The 16,312-nt window shown below is 35.5% G+C and overlaps 1 protein-coding gene across 17 annotated transcripts in view; it reads right to left on the bottom strand.

Annotated features, from left to right (window-relative positions):
* Positions 1-16,312, bottom strand: part of LOC142352801 (uncharacterized) — a 255,743-nt gene that overhangs the window by 73,630 nt on the left and 165,801 nt on the right. For 15 of the 17 annotated variants that reach the window (XM_075404917.1, XM_075404926.1, XM_075404919.1 and 12 more), the window contains 5 exons: positions 12,323-12,449; positions 11,426-11,603; positions 10,839-10,981; positions 2,842-4,080; positions 1,904-2,384 (listed from right to left, as the gene is read on the bottom strand). In XM_075404917.1, the coding sequence (XP_075261032.1) occupies positions 1,904-2,384; positions 2,842-4,080; positions 10,839-10,981; positions 11,426-11,603; positions 12,323-12,449 (2,168 nt within the window). Of the gene's footprint in view, positions 1-1,903; positions 2,385-2,841; positions 4,081-7,463; positions 7,482-10,838; positions 10,982-11,425; positions 11,604-12,322; positions 12,450-16,312 lie in introns of all 17 variants that reach the window. The other 2 variants (XM_075404924.1, XM_075404925.1) reach the window with 2 other exon arrangements.

The following is a 16,312-nucleotide window of genomic DNA, read 5'->3' as shown; positions in this document are numbered from 1 at the left end:
AATTTCTTATCAGTGCATGAGGAAATGAATATTTTTTTGTTGAAAGCTGGTCTTTTTAAATAAATTTTCCATCTGAGATGATGGTGCTATCATGACATCCAAGGATAATGTTTGAACATTCATTAATGTTAGAACTAGGCGAGTCCTCTTGTCAAAACCTTTTTGATGGACGGTTAATATAATCTAGCATTTGGCAGACAACTTGTATTTGAAATACACGTTTGAGTCACACTTCGAGCAGAGTGCAACTTAGTTACTATAAAGGCATGTTGAAAAGGCTTAAGTTCTTACTCATAAAAATTTTTCTAACTTTCATCAACCTTGAATATCGCAATTCATTTCATTAAAAAAACCATACCGATGAGAACTGACCCCGGTTTCAAAACTGCCCTTCACGCAATGAAGTTCTTTGCGCTCAGCAGTAGAGCCCACAGATTGGAAAGTATAGTCCGCATATTGCCGAAATAGCTCCAATAAAAACTTGCAGGCCTTAAAATATAAGTAGAAGCAAATATGAAACCGAGGTGCTGAAATGGCTAACGTGATCTATATATAGCAAACCGTTAAGTGTCGGGGAATTGTTCTCGAACGAACTGCAAGCAGTTGCCTTTGTCCTTTGGAACGTTTACCTGTGAAATGAGGAGGTGCCAGGGGAGAAGTGAGAGGGAGGAGAATCTGAACTGCTAAAAACGCCTCGGACATCATGAGTTTAAGTCACTTAAACAGTTTCAAAAAATCGTATGCGTAGAGACAAGTCAGCCCTACGGCTCTAAGGGAACTTAATATTTATGAGTCAACCAAAAAGTCAAACTAAATTCCTCAAGCAGGAGAAAGCATGTTTTAGCAAAACTCAAAATTGCCAAGGAAAAATTTTGCATAAAAAGATGCACACCAAAACAATAATTGCTTCAAATTTCGTTCGAGAGAAATTAATTAGAGATTTCTCATTTTTCCATATCGAGAACCATGATTATCAAATTGATTATTTCACACATTTGTACTTTTTTTATTCTGAATGTAAGAGCTAGTTCTACCTCTAACTCCGCTTAAAAATGCGGGCGATCCATTAAGCAGAAATGCTGAGCTAAAGTTTTATAGACATCACGCGAATACCAATTAAAATACTCAATAACGGTACTTCAAATCAACTTGACGCTATAAAGTATTCATCAATTTCTAAGAATCATCTTAACACACAGATGATTTAACAAAGCAAATGTAAATGTTGAACGAATAGCCACAATTTTAAGATTATTATATTAATTACAATACTGATACTGTGATTATTTTATCTAACATTTGAAAGCATGTGGATATTTAATAATTTACAAGTTTGTAAACTTTTAAAAAGCAAAGGGGTAATATTCGGATGAAAGAATTGGGCAAAAATACGGAATTAGGCACATATAGGGGGAAGAGGGGCACAAAATAAAAATTATTAATTCTATACAGGGCTTTATTTTAGATAGTTCAGAGCTATAAAATAATTCGAGAAAAACGTTACCATAATTGCTGGATAGAAATAAATTGAAAGCCACGAAAGCTCAATATTTTTAAAGAAAATGTGACTGTGTTGTTGCTAGCTATTGTATCATGCAGACATTTTTTAGGAATGCTTGAGTACATTTGGTGGGTTTTGAAATACTGTTTTAAGAGTTTTAATAGGTATTCGCCTAATGTCCACAAACTGTTGTTGTTCATAATTATCTCATAATGGCCACAAATATGTGTTCGCCTTATCGAGCTTTCACCTTATATCACACCCCCCCCCCCCCAAAAAAATGTCATTAAAGTAGCAACCCTCGCCATTTTGTGCAGAAGGGGTTTTGAAAACAAAATCTGTTCACATCGATTTACGAAATACACGCTGATTATATAAATATTGACAAGAACATGAACAAACCTTCCATTTCCTCTCTGATAGCCTGAAGGAATGCTTGCTGTTGGGTGATATAATGCTTCTTCACACCTGGCGGGTCAGTTTTAAGACTGTTCTCAAGGGAGTCAATCTGCTCACGAACCGATCTGTTTACTCGTTTCAATTCTCGCCAGAATTTACTGCACGTTTCGTACGCGTTGTCCAGCAAAGCTTCTCGGGACGAGATAAGATCTTTGACCTGTGCATGTGATTCGTTGGCCTCCTTCACCAATTGCATCAAATCTTTTCCGATAATGTCGTTCGGATTGCTTTTGAGTAACTGCTCGGCATTTAGTCGTACCTTCTCAATTTCAATTTCTTTTGAGTCCACTTCTTTGCGAAGGTTTCCCAAGCTTTTGAGTTGCTCTTTGAGCTTTTTGGGGTCTGAGCTGACCGACTCTGGGGATATCAGGCTCTCGTAAGCGCCGGTGAGGTATTCTGCTATGGCTTCGATAACTTCACGATGCTAAAAATACACAAACACTTTTTATAAAAACCTCTCATGAGCACATTTTTATAAACAAATTAAACTATTAAATAAACTTAGTCATCCGCGAAGAAAAATAATATTAATGTTTAGTTGAATCTTTAAGTCCACGTGCCATTCGTTTCTCAAATCTTTGAGGTTGAGTAAAAAAGTGAAACCGTTAAATTTTGAAAACAGTTTGGCCTGGACAACAAGTATCTTAAGATCACTAAAAATGTATGAAAAAATCTTATCGTACATACAAATCCCATTCCAAATCTGCAGTTGATTTCGCAATACATATCACTAGTAGCAGTTGAGAATTTCAAATTTGCGGTCGCAGAAACGGGGGGGGGGGGGGGGGGTTGTGTCGAGTTTTTAATGACAATTAAAATGAGCTGACATCAGCTTTTTGGAATATCAGATGTCAACAATTCAGTTAAAAAGAAATATCTACCTGAAGTGATTCCTGGATATCGAAATAAAGCTGTTGGGCTCTCTCTTCAACATTGGCTCCGAGAGAATTGTATCGTTCCACCAGCAACGTCACGTAAACATTCAGATCTGCGACCGATTGGTTCTCGGCTGCGTTCTTATTGGTCAACGATGTCTCCACTGGTTTGTAAAGCGCTTGGATCAGTGACATATTTTTCTGCATTTTCAGGACAGACACGCGGTACGATTGGATTAATTCCTGGAATTCCAGACATTTATTTTGCTCATCTTTCAGGTTTTCCTCGCTCAAACTTGCAAAGTTGTGGTTGGTCATTTCGGATAAAATTAGAGGTTCAACTTCGTCCATCCAATCAGAAAGCGGGCCTGAAATCTCGGTAATTTCATCAACGAGCGGATCTGACTGTGACAAAAATTGTCTCAAAGCTTCGCCATTCGAGGTCAAATTTGAGAAGTTAGACTTCAAACCTCGCATTAAATCTAGCAATTCGTGTCGCGAATTTCGATCTTTAGTTCTCTTGGCTAAATCGTCGCTTCGTTTTAACAAACCGTCTTTATGAGCTTCTTTTTCTGGGAGCGCCTCAAACAAATTTCTCAAAACCTCATCCTGTTTTTTGCACTGCTTCTCGTCTGATTTGTCAATGGTCACTGGCTGTATAGCTTCAATCGCTTTCAAATTAGCTTCAATCCACGCAAAAAGTTCGTTAACTTGAGTTTTAAACTCGCTAGTTTCATTCAGCGATTTTTCAAGCTGAGCACCCCGTTCTAAAAGCCCAATTTCAATTTCGCGGAATCGGTTGTTGTTATCGTGAATCGAACTTTCGACAATTCGTGCTTCGTCGCCACTGGTCAAGGCTACAAGTTTTGGTCCGCAGTCATTGATTATGTCGAGTTGAGCTTTTCGGTGGTCTAATTGTTTCATCCGCTCGTCATGTTTGATCAACAACTGATCCCAGCTGCCTGTAAGTTTGCTCGACAATTCAGCTTCCATAGTGTCGAACCACTCGGCTAGGTTTCGATGCGTCTCACCAAAGTCGGTAGCCAAAGGCAGTGCAGCAGACAGCTTTCGGATACGGTCAGAACTGGACTCGGAGACGCTTTCAAACAGCTGGTCAACAGAATCAAGCCGTTTTTGGAGCGCGATTTTGTGCCCCGATTCACCGCTGTTCTTCAAAAGGTTCTCACCGAGTTCGATCAAGCCATCAACTTGCTGTGCATGGTTTTTGATTTCACGATCAATGGCCTGAAAAACTTATTGATAGACAATGCGACAATTGCAGACATAATAGCTACATTTTTTTTAAAAAGTTATGATTACTACTCTACGTGCAAAATGACACAAAACTATCGGACAGAAAGACTCAAACGGATAGTGACATTATCTATGAAGCTGGTATCGTCCTTTGGCTGTTAAGATCACACAAACATGCAAATATGAAATTCAATGGGGAGCTGCGTACACACAACACACACTACGAGAGAAGACTCTAATTTGCTTTATTGCTTTAATTTCAATGACCCGGTGAAAAACTACATACCAATTCGTTTTCTGGCTTTACACGGGGCAACAGCTACTATAACTTAATACTTAATTCAATGGCAAGGAGACTCGATCAGGTGTTTCGCACAAAATATGATTCAGAAGAAAAAATGACTCAGCAAAAATGTAGCACAAAGAATTTCATTTAAAATATTCACCATATTAGGGAATCAAATCAAAGCCTTCAATTAAAAAATGCAAAAAGGTCTGACAAAACATTCCTTATGAGAAGTTTTCCATCGTTTTCTGAATCAAGGACAATTTTTGAATTAGAAAACAAATAAATAACTCAAATGGACATTAAGAAAAAAAAAGAAACATCATAAACCGATTAAAGTCAGCTGAATTGCTCTCGAACGCCAGGCGGGGCAATTAAATTTAGAGGTGAAGTAGTTTAGAAGTTTTCATGGTAGTAAAAACCCGGCCACAGAGGGGTTCAAACCCTTGACCTTCAGATGACAGTATGTGACCATGTCTATACCTGCTTTGTTACTTCCTCGCATACAATCACCTTTATGTTAGCAACAGATTTAATTTCGAAATGAGAGCAACATATATCGTGAAAAAGTCAACAGAGATCGCAGAAGGTTTTACAACAAAAGCACAAAAACAGTGCGGTGAAAAGTTTGCAAAGAAACGACACACAGGTGTGCAATTATTCCTTCAAAATTTGTTCAAGAGCAACTAAAAAACGTTACAGCACTATAATAAAGTATGGAGAATTAGAACCAAAAAGTTGGAATCGAATTTGGCGACACATTAAATAAGGTTGATCAATAGGGACGTCATATTAAAAATACGGCCTCAAAGTTTCTTTTTTTTCGGGTAAAGAAATTGAAGTAACTTGAAACATATTGAAACTGACCAGAACATTAAAATTGCATAACAAGGAACAATGACAGAAAAATTTTATCCAGTGCCATATTTCAATAACATTACAAAAATTCTCAGGCATGCAATTTAAGCAAAAAGGAAATAACCTGGAAACGAGAACATAGCTAAAACACTGGTTGGCCAGATAACAAGCCTAGCCGGCAGATTACCGGAATAGCTGCGAAAGAATAGACTTGCGTGCCATATAGAGATTGAAACAGGTAAATATATAAGTTGAAAAAGGTATCGACTCCGCTCAAAAAGCTATGTAAAAACATTTGACGATACATTAATGAAGCTTGATAAAATTCGATGCATAGAAGCCCTTTCATTAGGGACCATTATTACACATAAATTCCTATGACCTTAGTTTAATTTAAAATTAAAATTAAGTTTTAAAGTGCAAAAGTCATTTTATTGAGTGACGTATGATCAAAATATAATCACTTTTGCTAGAGAGAGAGAAAAACTTTTGCTAGAGAGATAGAGAGAGAGAGAGAGGGGAAGTGACGGCACACGCACAAAAGCTGTTAGTGAGAGGAAGAAGTCATTCAGAAAGTTTGACTTTTTCAGCTTTGCTGTGTGAACAAATGTAAAACGAAACAGAGCGTCAGACGACGAAACAAAAAAACATAGCAGGACAAGTCCTGGCGTACAATTCGAAGAACTTTCATTGACTAAACAGAAAACGAGAGCTAGAACGTACTATGAGTGAATTGGGAAAACGATTTCTAAAAAATATAATCAAAAAGATTTTAAAAAAAAACAGAAAATCAACGTCAAAAAGCCGCAGGTGAACAAAACACCAAAAGCAGGAAATGAAAATCTGGTTCAAACAAAAAACTAGGCCTAGAAGGAAATATGAATGGATTGGGAAAACCATTTAGAAAAAAAATCCGATCCAAAAGAATAGAAAAAACAGTAACAATCAAAGTGAATTTGCCGCATGTGAACAAAAAAACCACAAGTGAGAAAGCGAATTTTTGTTCAATCACCGTTTTCTCACTCTACTTTAAAATTAGAGTGAAAAAATTCACGTCGCAAATCCACTCGCTTTTTCGCTCCACTTCCTGTTTCGGCGTGACCAAAATCGCTACTCCAATTTGACTTCAAAAGTCATGAAAATGTGTAAACAGATCTTAAAAAAAAGAACAGCGCCCCAATACAATTCAAATTCTCCGAACTGTAAAAAAAACCAAGGACCTAGCAATATAGCTCCGCTCAGCTTACAGCTTGCTCCGCAGCTATAAAAAAAACAGATTAGACAAAAAAGAGCCGAAATCACGAGGAAAAGGAAATGGTTGTCCATTTTGATCAATTAGTTTTTTTATACTTTACTGGGATCCAAGGACTTTGAATACCCTAACTGAAAACAATCTCTTTTTAGGATTCGGCGAATACTGGAACAAGTGCACAAAAAATAATATAAAAACGTTCCAAACCACTCCAGTGGTTAGTCAACTTTGACGTTTCCATTCTCAGATAAATCCATTTTTAACAGTCTCTTTCTTCCTGATATAAAATATCTATGATTATTTTATGTAAGGAAGAAACATAGTGCGTGATCGCCAAACAAAAAAAAACGCTCAAGTGGTCAAATCATTTGAAACTAGACGATAATTTGAAGTGTTTGCAGCGAATGATGAGTTATCGCCCTAAAATAAGTCGAAAAGTAGCCCTTTCAAATTGCGTTGTATCTTTTCTATTAACTTTTCTATTGTTGATGTTTAATCCCAATATTTAAAAGGACCACCTTCAGCAGAAATCTCTGTTGTTGCTCTTTATAAGGTAGCACATGGTTGCTGATATTTTAATTTTGCTCTTTCGACTATTTTTCCACCTGACTTATCAAAAAAATTCACTATTTCACTACAGAAGTTCCGCCTAAACACATTATCGTGCCTAATGAAAATCCCCAAAAATTCCCAAAAGTTTCACGAAAATATTGCAGTATGTAAAGTCCTTAAAAAGTAGCGGTAAGAAGTAGATCTGGACGCTCAAGCAAAAGAATTCACTTTTTTCACAAGTAACCGAGAAAACAAAAAAATCAAAATTGAAAAGGCTGGCTTTATATCTGGAAAAAGTGCGCGGAGAGCGTGATTATCAGCTAATAGTACAATTACCTATCTCTATCAATACATTTAATCAAAACGTGTAGTTGGACTGGTTCTAAAAGGGAAAAGAGGACACTTGATCATGGTTCTAAAACTGACCTTTTTCAATGCTTCCATCTTCAAACACAGAACTAAGTTATTGCAAATGATTGACAGAGTCACTCAAATCTACTCGTTTCGACACTGGCCTTAAAGAGAATAAGTTCCATAATATACCCTAAAACCAGAAGCTTCGATGTTTGAGTTAACTGCAGCGGAAACGATTGATTTTATATTACCGAAAATTTTAATACATTGATTTTATATTACCGAAGCACACTTTTTTCTCAAAAATATCCCAACAAAATTTTTGAAATGAAATTACAACTTAAGTACACATACCATGCTATCGACTCGAAAAAGGTATCGACTCCGCTCAAGAAGCTATGTAAAAACATTTGACGATACATTAATGAAGCTTGATAAAATTCGATGCATACAAGCCCTTTCATTAGGGACCATTATTACACATAAATTCCTATGACCTTAGTTTAATTTAAAATTAAAATTAAGTTTTAAAGTGCAAACGTCATTTTATTGAGTGAGGTAAGTCACTTATGATCAAAATATAATCACGAAAATCTTTTGCTAGAGAGAGAGAGAGAGGGGGGAAGTGACGGCACACGCACAAAAGCTGTTAGTGAGAGGAAGAAGTCATTCAGAAAGTTTGACTTTTTCAGCTTTGCTGCGTGAACAAATGTAAAACGAAACAGAGCGTCAGACGACGAAACAAAAAAGCATAGCAGGACAAGTCCTGGCGTACAATTCGAAGAATTTTCATTGACTAAACAGAAAACTAGAGCTAGAACGTACTATGAGTGAATTGGAAAAACGATTTCTAAAAAAAATATGATCAAAAAGTTTAAAAAAAAAACAGAAAATCAACGTCAAAAAGCCGCAGGTTAACAAAAAACCGAAAGCAGGAAATGAAAATTTGGTTCAAACAAAAAACTAGGCCTAGAAGGAAATATGAATGGATTGGAAAAACCATTTAGAAAAAAAATCCGATCCAAAAGAATAGAAAAAACAGTAAAAATCAAAGTGAATTTGCCGCATGTGAACAAAAAAGCCACAAGTGAGAAAGCGAATTTTTGTTCAATCACCGTTTTCTCACTCTACTTTAAAATTAGAGTGAAAAAAATTCACGTCGCAAATCCACTCGCTTTTTCGCTTCACTTCCTGTTTCGGCGTGACCAAAATCGCTACTCCAATTTGACTTCAAAAGTCATGAAAATGTGTAAACAGATCTTTAAAAAAAGAACAGCGCCCCAATACAATTCAAATTCTCCGAACTGTAAAAAAAAACCAAGGACATAGCAATATAGCTCCGCTCAGCTTACAGCTTGCTTCGCAGCTATAAAAAAACAGATTAGACAAAAAAGAGCCCAAATCACGAGGAAAAAGAAATGGTTGTCCATTTTGGTCAATTAGTATTTTAATACTTTACTGGGATCCAAGGACTTTCAATACCCTAACTGAAAACAATCTCTTTTTAGGATTCGGCGAATACTGGAACAAGTGCACAAAAAATAATATAAAAAAACGTTCCAAACCACTCCAGTGGTTAGTCAACTTTGACGTTTCCATTCTCAGATAAATCCATTTTTAACAGTCTCTTTCTTCCTGATATAAAATATCTATGTTTATTTTATGTAAGGAAGAAATATAGTGCGTGATCGCCAAACAAAAAAAACGCTCAAGTGGTCAAATCATTTGAAACTAGACGATAATTTGAAGTGTTTGCAGCGAATGATGAGTTATCGCCCTAAAATAAGTCGAAAAGTAGCCCTTTCAAATTGCGTTGTATCTTTTCTATTAACTTTTCTATTGTTGATGTTTAATCCGAATATTTAAAAGGACCACCTTCAGCAGAAATCTCTCTGTTGTTGCTCTTTATAAGGTAGCACATGGTTGCGAATATTTTAATTTTGTTCTTTCGACTATTTTTCCAACTGACTTATCAAAAAAATTCACTATTTCACTACAGAAGTTCCGCCTAAACACATTATCGTGCCTAATGAAAATTCCCAAAAATTCCCAAAAGTTGCTCGAAAAAATTGCAGTATGTAAAGTCCCTAAAAAGTAGCGGTAAAAAGTAGATCTGGACGCTCAAGCAAAACAATTCACTTTTTTCACAAGTAACCGAGAAAACAAAAAAAAATCAAAATTGAAAAAGACTGGCTTTATATCTGGAAATAGTGCGCGGAGAGCGTGACTATCAGCTAATAGTACAATTACCTATCTCTATCAATACATTTAATCAAAACGTGTAGTTGGGCTGGTTCTAAAAGGGAAAAGAGGACACTTGATCAAGGTTCTAAAACTGACCTTTTTCAATGCTTCCATCTTCAAACACAGAACTAAGTTATTGCAAATGATTGACGTAGTCACTCAAATCTACTCGTTTCGACACTGGCCTTAAAGAGAATAAGTTCCGTATTTAACCCTAAAATGAGAAGCTTCGATGTTTGAGTTAACTGCAGCGGAAACGAGCCAACATTTAAAAATCAAGCCAAGGTATCAAAATGATCATAAATGAACTCGCCGCAAAATTTTAATACATTGATTTTATATTACCGAAGCACCCTTTTTTCTCTAAAATAACCCAACAAACTTTTCGAAATGAAATGACAACTTAAGTATACATACCATATAGCTGAATTAACACGAGAAAAAAATACATGCTTTACGCGTCGAGCTATTTGATTAGATGAATGAATATAACCATTAAAAGTTATCTGTATCCGTTTCATTTTCCTGGGTAGAATATTGCAATCTATAAAGACTAATTTAGCAAATCTGTAAGAACAAGAAATCACAGCAATCAATGCTGCGTTATTATGTTTACTTAAAACATTCACGAGCACATTTTGAAATACCGAAAGTCTGCAATGCCAGAAGTTATAATCCCAGAAGTTGCTACTTAGCCAGAAGTTGATTCCGTTGACTTTCGTCATTTTAAAACGTGCGCGATTCGTGTTTTAAGCATGGTTACGTGACTCTGCAGAAGTCACTTCGAAATTCTGACTAAATATCTCGAACCGCTTCGCGGTTCTCGATAAACGCCAGAAGTTCTCAGTGACTTCAAGCAGAGTCACGTAACCATTACTAAATCTGAATCTGTGTACAAACGGTCGCTGCAATTTTGCACAGCATAAGGGTTATTTGCAACAGGCTTGCAAGATCTGAACAAAAAATGCTACTTGATAGAATCGTAAAATATAAGAGCCATATTCTAGATTTGTACAATATCTTACAAGTTAAGTGTACGGCTGGTTTGACTTGTTCTCGATGGCATCGACTCCTGAAATCTTTTTAAAATCTGAAAAATATTCAGGGGCAGGAAAAAGAAACGGACCAGAGTTTGCAGAACGAAAATAATGATGTGAAATGATAAGAAATAAGCAAGATAGCGAAGTGTATCAAGAATCATACTCTATTGCGTGCAACTTGGATCTGAATGTCGTCAGGAACTATCAACACAGATCCTTCAGCATGCAACCTCTGTTCTGCAGCTGTCAGCCATTCTATCAACTCATCATTCTCAGCTTCAAACTCGCTCAAGTCGTCCAGAGTACCTAATTTGAATTAGTTTAACGGTACCATAATATGATTAGAGCTTCATCAATGCATATTAATTTCAATGTTAAATTTCATTCATGTTCATTATTAGTTTGATTGTTGTATATTAATTAGAATAAGCTATGGTCTTAAGCATGAAATATAACGTCTGCCGAACTTTTTGCTGATATTTTTATCTCGAGATATCCGCAGATTTGGGATATCAGTTACAAATCAACCCCCTCCCCCCCCCCCCACCCTCAATAAAAATAAGACATTATTTTTTTAAAATACTGACAACAGCCAAAGTAAGGCCATCTAAATCAAATATGAATATTTGCCCAGTTAAGAACATTTTGGTCACCAGCGTTGATTACATTATCCGTCTGTACAATATCCAGCAAAACTTCTCAGAAAGGCACTGATGAGAAACCAATTCAAAAATGACGTCATTAATATACCTTCCAGGGTCTGTCTGGTGACCTGGATTGCACTTTCAAGGTCACTCATGCTCTCGCTCATGTCCAGACATGCATAGTACACTTCTGGAAAGGTGTCTTTGTCATCTGTGACCTGGGACCCCAATTCGACCACGTTTTGGATATGTGGCACTTTGTTTTCAATTGCAACATTGATTGCCTACAGCACGCCATGCAGTGATAACACAACAGTAGCCACATTTCGCTCTTTCCCATTCTAGACCCCCAGGAAAATACCCCCCCCCCCCAATTGCGGAATAACTAAGTAATGGGGGGTCTATAAGTTATAGTGGCTTTAAGCTGAGGGTCTATAAAGGGAAAGAGAATGACACTCAAGGTAAGATCGGAACAAACTCATGCAATTCCGTTACTAAACTATCGCTAAATCTAATCAAAATAGATCAATTTCAAGCAAGTCAAGCATCATGCACATTTCTGAAGTTTATTGAACGTCTTTAGCGTTCTCTAGGGTTTAGCTGCAAATTTATTGCAAATAATATGAAAAATATCCATTCAACCTGAATAGCAAAAGCACGGAATTTGAAAGAAATGAGTGATTGAGACATGCCATTTTTTGACGTTCAACCAGTTTTATTTGACAATTTGCAACATTTTATTTAAAAATCTCTTTCTTGTATTGGAATTCACATCCAACTTCTTTTTAAATCAGACTTCTTTTTATGAGCAGAAAAAGATTTTTTTTTACTTATAGAGGCACAGAAACAATGAGCCTTTTTACTCTGAGGAAAAGAACTGTTCATGTGTATATGTCTAGCTGACTTTCTAACCCTTAACGCTATATCACATAACAAATTTCGACCAAATCCTGAACCAAATCTTTGGGTATTTGGATCAAACATTGCGATTTTTGGCGCATACCTCCAATTGTTGCATTTGTCGTTCGATGATTTCTGGGTCAATGCTGCCATGTTTGCTAATGAGATCAATCTCTTTCATCTTCTGATTCAGCCAATCGCGTAGAGGATTCAATTCGTCGAAGAACTCCCTATGAAAACAGACCGTGAAATGCGAAATGCCTAATTTCTTCAGCTATTTAAGACACTACAACAAAGATAATGTAATTAACGTAATGTATTGTATTGTATGTACTTCATGTGGGAAAAAAATGTAAAAAAGAAAATGGTCACATAACGTTAAACAAGAGAGCTCGGTAAAATGCCTTTGCACATGAAGATCATTCTCCTCTCACACTTAAACCTCGGCTCATCTTTTCACCGCGTAGACTCACGAGATAATTTTGGAGGCGTAACAAGCGTTATTTCAGTCCAAACCTTTACTGATAATAGCTTCACAAAAATGCCACAGAGAAGCAACGGTGATTATTTTTCCATTTTATCACACAAAAGTAGAAGGCATAAAATCTTCAAAACATCAAAATTGCCAAAAAATGAAAACCTGCCATGCCAGCGAGTTTTCTGTGCCAAATTCACACGTCTGAACTATATCATAGCTGAAAGCACCTTACCATTTTAAACATTTTACACACACAGCTGGCAGCCTGCCCATTACAGACAGCTGCGAAGTATATTTGCCCACCGTAAAATAGATAGCAACAGCTAAGATCTAAATTGATTGCACTGCCGATTCCACACGCAAAACCCAATTAGAAATATCAAAAACACTTAAATTCTCGAGGATATAATTTAACTATTTATTTCAGACTTCATTATATACGAGTTCTTTATTGACCTTAAAAGGTCCCTTCAATGATATTATCATTAGTGATAAACTCATTTAGGTAAGTCTTTTATAATCAAAAACTGATCACACATTGCGATTAAAAACAGAAGTCACGGTAAGTGAGTGTAACAAGTTACGTCACACACATATAAACAGTTAACTAGCAGCTTGAATACGAGTACATGATTGATGTTTTAAGGTTTTCGGCGTGAAAAAAAATTGAAACTAAAGAAAGGGAATAAACTAGTTGAGACTAGCCAGAAAGTAGGAGCGATAGCTCCATAGGCCATATAGAGGTTTCTGATAACAAATGCAAGAAATAAAGATAATAAAACCTGGCACATAAGTAAAAAAAAGTCTCGGTTGACATATATGGCACAAGCAGAGGCAGGAAAAAAATGAATTAAAAAACATGAAATTTAGGAAAATATACTGAAGATTTGTTGACAGTTCTTGTTTTCCCTAATTCCAATAGAAAGTGTCTAAAGATGCAAATTAAGAACAAATCCAACGGGAAGCTAAACTGGACTTTTATAGACCATTTGAAGTCAAAAACAATGAAGCGTTAAAAAAACTGAAATCATTCCAAACATCGTGTCCACATTTTATAAATAAGTTTTCAAAACCAACGTCTCTTTGATCGAAATCAGCAAAACAGCTAAATTGCAGTCTGGTCAAAACATGTGTGAACAAATAAGACACAAACAGAGGCAAAACGACAAAAAAATGTATAGAAGATATAACAAATGGAAAAATTTAAAAACATTAACAACTTAAAATAGACATAAAAAAGTTTTAAATGCAATTCTTTTAACAATAACATTAGAAGTAACACATTTCGGTAATTAGCACACCAAAAAGCAAAAAAAACACAGATTACAGAAACAAAAATTGCGATCGGATAATTGGATGAAACCCTTAAAACCAGTTAGAAATATCAAACGCATTCGAATTGTCGAGTATGTAATATAACTATTTATTTCAGACTTCACTAAATAGGAGTTATTACTGACCTTGAAAGTGCCCTTCTATGACCTAACTAGTGATAAACTCATTAAGCAACGTAAGTCTTTTGATCGAAAACTAAGCACACATTACGATTAAAAACAGAAGTCACTGCACGTGAGTGTAACAAATGACGTCATACAAACAAAAACAGTTAAACGGCTGCTTGAATACAAGTACAGGATTGATGTCTAAAGATTGCGAAGTGAAAAAAATCTTAAAACTAAAGAAAGGGAATAACCTAGCTGAGACATTGCTAGAAAGTAGGTGCGTTAGCTCCAAAGACAAAAAGATTGCTGATAACGAATGCAAGGAAGAAAGATAACCAAACCTGGCACATACATAAAAAATTTTTGAAAACCTGAGCAAAAGAATATATTAGCAGCTCCGTTGTTATCGCTATGGCAACTATTAATACCTCAAAAGAGACATCGAAACAGCTTTAAATTAAATTCATATAACAATTGAGGCATAGTTTACATTGGAAATAAGTAATTCCAGTGATCAGCACACAAAACATATAGCCGAGAAATCGCCGGGAAATAGCCGCTGTTTACGCATTTGATGAACATCGGGATTGAAACAGGAAAAAAGAAAGAGATAGAAAATGACCAAACTTTTCCTGTTTTTTTTTGTTCAGTGTCAAAGAGTGTTTTAATTTGGTGTGCAGTTTCAGTTAGCTTTTAAAACTATACTTAATTCAGCTATCAATCAATTTAATGAATTTTGATAACCTAATGCGCTATGACTTAATGAGAGGGCTTTATCTGCTTATCATGTTTCTTTTGATCCTTTGATATTGCTCTTTTCACTTTAAACGCATTCACTGCATTGCGTAATTTTATATAAAACAAAAAAACGTGATCAAAAGGTAAAGCGAATTAAAAAAAGAAGAGCGCCTAAACAATAGCCGTTGAGAAGCTGACGGCGGCTATTAAAATCCAAAAAATACATGGTTCCTGGAACCAAAAATTGCGATCCAAAAAATGTATGAACTGAAAGTTTGTCAACACTTCAAAGCCTCTGTATCTTAAGTTTGTTACGAGGTATAGGAGAACGTAAAAAAGTCACAAATTTTCAATAAGGTCTCAAACAAAGTATTTGAATTTATTTGCATTCATTTGTTGTGTATATACAGTTTAGCAAATAATTAAAGTTTTTTCGCGACTGTAGACACGATTAAGATCTTGCCAATAGCCCTCAAAACATGTGTAGAAAACAAATACACAAAAACAAAAATCTCTTGAAGATAGAGCCACAACCATTCTAAAAAAATTAAAATAGAATAAACTATTTAATACATCTTTTAATATAATATTTTTGATATAAATTATGTAATCAAATATATTTTTAGAATAACAAACTCTTTTTATTGATAAGTAGTCACGCCATAATTTTTCGCAGATATTTTATAAAAGGTCTACCAATCTAAAACTATTAAAATAGAAATATTTACAATTACAATGTATATTTTAAACATCAAACTCCTTTTTCTCAAATAGTTGAAAATCAGTTGCGGATATTCTCCTCAAATATTTCGTATAAAGTGACAAAGTTACAAAAAAATATTTAGTTGAATGTTTGTTTTGTTTCTATAATCGCATTCGTTGGTCGTTTCATAATAGTGTTAGGTCTAAATAGTACAAATCTAACAGCACAAAATTTCTTCAAACATAACCTACTAACGTCGGGCGAATTGCTCTCAAACGACCGGCGAGCGTTTGGCTTCATCAACAGCTAGCCACGGTTTAGTGACCTCAGGGCACTACATCTTTATCCCGTTTCTGAAGACGAAAGTCAAATTGGTCAGACGAAAAATCGGCCAAGCGATAAATTGCATAAAAGACAGACAGGGTAATAAATTTGCTACAAATGGCTTTTGAGAGCAATTAACAATGGTTTACTAAAAAGTGCCTGTTAGATAAGTTATGATAAAAAAAAAAACATTTCAACTACAACTCATTGATAATGAAGATCACAGATGATGACATTCCGCAAAAAAGATGACATTATGCAAGACATTAATATCTTAAGAACCAATTCATTATCTCAAGAGACTATCCGATATCCTGTTTCAAGCCAGAAATAGTTTCACAGGCTCATAAAGATCAATACACTTGGAACATACAAATTTTCCAAAAATTTGAAAAGTTTAAATTTTAT

Source organism: Convolutriloba macropyga, chromosome 14, assembly GCF_964194025.1.
Source record: "Convolutriloba macropyga chromosome 14, txConMacr16.3, whole genome shotgun sequence".
Lineage (NCBI taxonomy): Eukaryota > Metazoa > Xenacoelomorpha > Acoela > Convolutidae > Convolutriloba > Convolutriloba macropyga.
Note: the sequence above shows the minus strand (reverse complement) of the source record. Positions and strands in the feature narration are given on the sequence as shown.